Source organism: Notamacropus eugenii, chromosome 5 (genome assembly GCF_028372415.1).
Source record: "Notamacropus eugenii isolate mMacEug1 chromosome 5, mMacEug1.pri_v2, whole genome shotgun sequence".
NCBI lineage: Eukaryota > Metazoa > Chordata > Mammalia > Diprotodontia > Macropodidae > Notamacropus > Notamacropus eugenii.
In genome coordinates, this window is record NC_092876.1 from 19,049,120 (window position 1) to 19,055,819 (window position 6,700).

General features: G+C 42.8%; 1 protein-coding gene across 1 annotated transcript; it reads right to left on the reverse strand.

Annotated features, from left to right (window-relative positions):
- Positions 1-805: 805 nt before the first annotated feature.
- On the reverse strand, positions 806-3,707 carry LOC140508315 (uncharacterized). Its single transcript, XM_072616135.1, has one exon. The coding sequence runs from the start codon at positions 2,299-2,301 to the stop codon at positions 1,564-1,566; it is 738 nt and encodes a 245-aa protein (XP_072472236.1). The 5' UTR covers positions 2,302-3,707; the 3' UTR covers positions 806-1,563.
- Between the last annotated feature and the right edge of the window lie 2,993 nt (positions 3,708-6,700).

The following is a 6,700-nucleotide window of genomic DNA, read 5'->3' on the forward strand; positions in this document are numbered from 1 at the left end:
ATTGGAGGAGTATATAAAAGTCTTTCTACAATTGATTACATCCATAAGACTTCTCTTCAGTGTGGATTCTCTGATGTGCATCAAGAATGTGTCTCTGTACATTACTTCCCTTGCTATTCTAGACATTTTATTCTTTCAGATGAATTTTGATATTATTTTTTCTAGCTCTAGAAAATAATTATCTGGTAGTTTGATTGGTATGGCACTGAACAAGTCAATTAATTTAGGTATAATTGAATTATATTATCTTGGTCTACCCATGAGCAACTGTTTTTCCACTTACTTAGACCTGACTTTATATGTGTGAAAAGTGTTTTTTAATTGTGCTCATATAGCCCCTGGATTTTTTTTTTGGCAGGCAGACTCCCAGATATTTTATAGTATCTACCGTATCTTTAAAGGGGATTTCTCTTTCTCTCTCTTGCTGTTGGGTTTTGTTAGTAATATATAAAAATGCAGATGATTTATGTGGGTTTATTTTGTACCTTGCAACTTTGCCAAAGTTATTTATTATTTCAAGTAGTTTTTCACATGATTTTCTTGGATTCTCTAAGTACATCAGCAGCAGAGGGTGGTAACTTAGTTTCTTCTTTGCCTATTGTAATTCCCTCATTTCTTTTTTCTTTTTTTTTTAACTTTAAGAGCAGCATGTTGAATTTATTATATACTTTTAAAAAGTAAATTGTATGTATTTAGATGGTTCTACTTCGTATACAGAATTTGGGGGGGCGTTAAATTCAGAATATGAAATAATTTACAGAAATATTTTGTCTAAAAAATTGTTTTTATTCCAAATCTTGTCTGGTTGCACAAATGGCCAATGAGTAGGTCTCGCCTGAAAGATACATGGCAGCTTGTTGGGACATACCATCCCTAGAGTAGTTAAGGTAGGAATCTGGATGGAGTACCCAAAACATTTAGTTACAGGAAGGTCCAAGGGACTCTCTGCATCATGAAGTGTTATGTGATGTACGCAGCTTGGTCTGATTGTTTTTATGCCTTTTGCCAGCATGGTAGTGTCCAGTTCTAGGATCTGCTAATAATGAGATCCTAAGCAGAAGTTAATGAGGGTGCATGAGACTTCAACAGCCCAAAGGCCAGTCTTTGGCTCTGCAAAAATGGGCACCATGAAGAAACATTCAGGATTATCCTTTCTCAGTGGATATCTACTTATCCTCCTGGCTTGTAGAGGGAGTGAGAAGTCTCTGTGATGGTGGTGGGTGAGGAGGAAAGAGAGCAAGTCCAAGAAAACTTAAAAAAAGACAATTATTTTGCTTTACTCACTTTGGCGAGGAGAGGCTGAGGAAAACCTAGGGAGGAGTATGAGAAAGATGCCCCAGTGGGGAATTGGATGGCCTGATGAGGCCACTTTCTCTGTCCTGTTTGAAGACGAAGTATGCAAGCCCAGCAGAGCTCCTCTAGGTGGCTCAGGGTCTTGGCCAAGTAAGGGTTTCAGGGATGCCTAGTGCAGAGTCTCCTTGGCATGGGTCCTCAAGTATCTCATCAGATGAGAATTGTGGCTAAAGCTCCGCCCACATTGGCTACAGGTATAGGGTCTGGCACCTATGTGGACGACTTGATGCCTAAGCAGGTTACAACCCTGGCTGAAGCTCTTTCCACACTGTTGACACTGCTGAGGAGCCTCCTTGACTGAGCCCTCCAAGTCTTCAATGCCTTTGCCTGCTTCTGGAGTATCAGTTGCTGGATGGGTCCCAAGGTGACGCTGAAGGTGGGCATTCTGGCAGAAGCCCCTTCCACAGGTTTTGCAGTGGTAGGGCCTCTCTCCTGTATGGGTCTGAATGTGCTGTACCAAGTTGCAGCTGTTGCAGAAGCAATGGCCACATGTGTCACAGGGGTGAGGTTTTCTCCTGTATGTATATGCTGGTGACGAGCCAAGTGAGCACTCTGGCTGAAGAGCTCCCCACACTCAGAACAGGCATAGGGCTTTTCGCTAGTATGCACACAGCGATGACTAGCTAGTTGGGAGCTCTGGCTAAAGGCACGTCCACAATCCTGGCAGGAGAAGGGCTGTTCTCCTGTATATATCTGCTGGTGAGTGACCAGGTGCTCATTCCTCTGGAAGTCTTTGCTACATTCACCACAGATATGAGGCTTCTGCTCAATGGGAGGTTGCTGCTGCTGGTGGTTGCTGGTACCCTGAAGAAAACTTTTGCCATATTCAACACCATGGAGGGGCTTCTCCTCAGCATGGAGACCCAGGTGGTGTTGGAAACTGGCATGCCGCTGGAAACCCTGACCACAAATGGAGCACAGGAAGGCTAGTTTGATGTCCCACTCCATTTCCCTGGCATGGGCATGTAAATGTCACAGAGGCTGGACCATTGTTGGAAACCCTGACCACAGTCAGCACACAAGAAGGCCATCTCTGCAGAATGGATCTGCTGGTGTTTCCTCAGGTGACCACTCTGCCAGAAGCATTCCCCACACTCAGAACACACATGTGGATGACCATCTGTTTATGTCCTCAGATGTAGCCTGAGGATGGAGCTATGAGCAAAGTTTTTCCCACAACATGGGCACTGGTAGGGCTTAAGGGAATCATGGGTTCTTCTGTGTGCCTGAAGGCATGACAACTGGGGAAAGCTTATTCCACACTCAGGGCAGGTTTGGTATCTCCTCAGGCTCAGGCTTCTCTTGGACATCACAGATTTTTATTTCTCAAACTTCACTTTTACTAGGAGAGGATATTCTTTTACTCTCTGAAGCAGTAGGACCCCATTGCCTTCCCCCACTGAGTCTCTAGTATATCTTCTCTGCTGGGCATCAAGGAGATACCCTTGCCTACTTTTTCTGGAATTGTTGTAGGTTTTTCTGAACCTTCTTGCTTTAATTTTTCCCTATTCTGTGTCCCAATTCCGAGTTCTAGAGGTGGTGCAGATCAAACTTTCTCTACTATGACACCCTCAAATGTCAATGATTCCAGCACAGTTGCCAACTCCAGGTCTCTGGATCTCTCTTCCTGGGAAGGGGAAGGGCCTTGAGGAACAGCTGAGCCTCTCTCTTGGTAGAGATGGAATTCCCTTTGTAGGCCAAGAATTAGCTGTTGCTTGGACCTAGCTAGAAGACTCCATTTCCCTTCCTTTGAAGGCTTAGCTGGTTCTGATTGGGGTTTCTGGGGCTCCTCTCCAGTGGTCAGGGCTGTTGGCTTCTCTGAGGGCACTATTCATGTGGGGGTGTGGCCAAAGACTGTTGGCCTTGCTTTGCTAGGCTTGGTTTGCAAATCCTCCACAAGGGTCACCTCTTCTTCGCCACTCTTGGGATACTTCCCATGCACCCAGGCTTGAATGTTTCCAGGAAGGATGAGAAGGAACTGCTCAAGCACCAGCAACTCCAGGATCTGATTTTTGGTGTGGGCCTCTGACCTTAGCCACTGGCAGCAAAGCTCCCGGAGTCGGCTGAGAGCCTCCTTTGAGCCAGCTGCCTCCTCATAGCAGAAGTGCTAGAAACACTGTCAGCAGGCTTTGTGTTTCGGCAGACCTGCATGGATGGATTCCTGCTCCCAAGAAAACCCTTCAAGTTTCACTATTGGTAGTTCTTGATTCAGGGGAGTTTGGGACTGTGGGGCTACCACACTTGGTCTTGGAGACATCACTTTCTTTGGGTTCTGGAGGATGGAGCCTCACTTCAGTTGAGATCAATGCAATATCCAGTCCACAATCTACAAGTCTCTTCTCCACACTTTAACAGGATACCTGGGGGAAGAAAGTTTCTACCAGAGGTTGGGTGTGGATACTGCCCCTTCAATTTCTTTTTCTTCTCTTATTGCTACAGCTAACATTTCTAGTACCATACTGAATACAGTGGTGATAATGGACATCCTTGTTTCACCCCTGATCTTATTCGAAATGCATCCCCATGACATATAATGCTTGCTGATGGTTTTAGGTAGACACTGCTTATTATTTTATAAAAATCTCCATTTATTCCTATATTCTCCTGTGTTTTCAATAGGAATGGGTGTGGTATTTTGTCAAAACCTTTTTCTAAAGAAAGCATTAGAAGACCATGGCTAACTTTCTCACATTGAAAGCAGGGCCAGTCTTGATTGAGATGCCCAGCGATTTGACAGCTGAGTTTCAGTTTTACAAGGGCTGCTCTGGCAATATTCCTAAACGATTAACCCAGAAAGGAGCATTCCAGCTAAGGACGGATCACTTGGTAATTAGGATTACTTCTCTTGAAGGCTTTTGACCACATTGTCAGGTTTTACTGAGTTAGAAAACAATCATAACAAAATTCATTTGGATGACCAAAAGGTCCAGAACATGGAAGGAACTAATAAAAAAATTAATGTAAAGAGAAAAAGTTCAACAGAACTTGATCTTAAAAACTGTGTATCATAAGGCAGTAAATATCAAAACAGTGAAATGAGGACATTGTGAAGATTTTTCATAATAAAAAATAAGGGAAATATTGTGTTTTCTAAATAAAATTTCTTTTCCAAAAGAACTCTTTTTCTGGATACTTGATTTCCAGGAATCCAGCCTTGTAGGCAGTAGGACCCCTCCCTTCTTTTCCCTTCTCTCTGTGAAAGTGCTGTGTAGTGGAAACTTGGACTCAAATCTCCTTTTTGTTTGTTACAGCACCAGTTCACTCTTCCTCCTCCCCTTCTTTTTACTTTATAGGATAGCCATAACAGTTAGGTATTCATTATAAGGAAGTGTGTTGGATAGGTGAATATTTCCTGGGGTTTGTCTAGTTTTTCGTGCTTAGACTGTACGGGGAGGTGGGATAGTGGGGAGGTGGGATTCTCTGTTGTAGGGTATACAATGGTGTTCTTATCCTCTGTAAGTTGCCTCCTTCTATCAGCCCAGTCCTGGTGGAGAGACGCCCCTTTCTCATAAGAATTGAATAAATCATTTTCTGTTCTTATCGAGAAGCCTGTTTGTTTATTTAAAATTTTGGGTAAGGGTCTTTTAACCCACACAGAAATATCTGGTACTGGCTAAGAACTAGAAAGGTAGATCAATAGATCTCAACTTGTGTAGAAACACAATTTACAACAGCAAATAAAGGAAACTTGCATTTGGCAAGTGTAAAAATTTAAGATTGTTGGATAGGAATTCAGTATCTGGTAAAAATTGTTGAAAAAACCACAAGGAAATATGACAGAAATTATACACAGACCAACATTTTACATTAGTTACCAAGATAGGATCAAATTGTATACACGAGCTATGTATATCTAAGGAGAGACAGAAGAAAATTTGAAGATCATGAAACATATTACTTATTAGAGCTAAGGACAGGAGAACAATTTATGGATAAACAAGTGATAAGAAAGAGCGTGAGGTTTGAAAAAGATAATTTTGATTAGGTTAAATTAAAAAGGTTTTGTACAAATAAAAGGAATGTAATGAAGATCAGAAGGACACCAGAAAATTGATGGAGGGGCTATCAAAAAAGGTTTGAGTTGAATTCAGTTAGCAGGACCCAGCTGTATTTTAGGGTTCCAAACACTTGAAACCTCAACATTTTGGTTCGGACCTCATCATATATATTGCTGAGAAATATATCTATTGATCAATTCCCATTCAGCAGACACCTTAAGTCTTTTTGCTGTAGTCTCTCAGGACTCCTGTTCAGGTCTCCTTGGATGTGAAACTTAATCCAGAGTTGATAGGACTGGTAAAGTATTGTCTTTTCGTGGTTCTGGGTCTCCTTGTACTTCACTTATTGCTCTCTTTACCAATGGAAAGTTCAAGGCATGGGAATGATGTAGATAGAAACAGTGCCCTAAGTGTTAAAATAATATTGATTGACTTTGCGAAGCCCTGGTGCCCTAAAGGCTCCCCTTACCACAAAATTTCCCCTTATCCTGGACTATATAATTCCTTGTCCCCACCCCTCAGCCTGCGAAATGAGATTTCCTTATCTTGGGTCATTCATAGTTCTCACCTTGTGCCTTTACCTTGCAAGACTTACCCTTGATCTCCAACCGCCACAAGGAAACTCTAAAATCATCCTGTATAAGTTTGACCCTTTAATCCTATATCAAGGGCTTTGTTTAGCTCCTTGCTATATCTCAGGCTTGCTACTTTTGCCTCAAGAAGGCTCCCAATGGCTACAGGGAAGGTCTAAGTGAATTCTTTCACATTTTGAACCACCTGTCCCACCTGTCTCTACAACAGGGAGCCTGGCATGTCCGTGTGGCTCTTGCTTGGCTCTCTGTGGATGCTGCAGAATCTTCTTTTCCTAGCTTATCCCTTCCCGTGTTTGTCAGGATGGTTTTTGCTGAGTCTGACAGCAAGACTGGGATCCTGCTGGTCTGGTTTCCCCCAAGAAGTGGAACACGTTTTATCAGATGTTTATTTCTATTCGTTGCCTTTTTAAAATCTTTAAACGTGTCTCCTGTAAACAAGAGACTCAGGGTTTTGTTTTCTGACCCCTCCCCCGCGGGTGTTGGGTTATTTTTAACTTTCCCTCAAAGTCCTGAGTCTGGTTTCTCTTTCTCGCCTCCTCTCACGTTAAAGTGAGTCCTAGACTCAGATTTTGGCTCCTTCATCCCTTTTTATTTTTCACTCTAAGTATTTAACCTTCCTCTTCCTCTTCCCCTCAGTTCCCTGTCACGGGCAATCCCTGTTTTAAATTCTCATTTCCGGGGCCTTTCCCTCCACCTCTTTTCCCAACTTCTCTTCTTTCTTAGGTCTTTCTGACCACCCCGCCTCTGCCTCTCGCA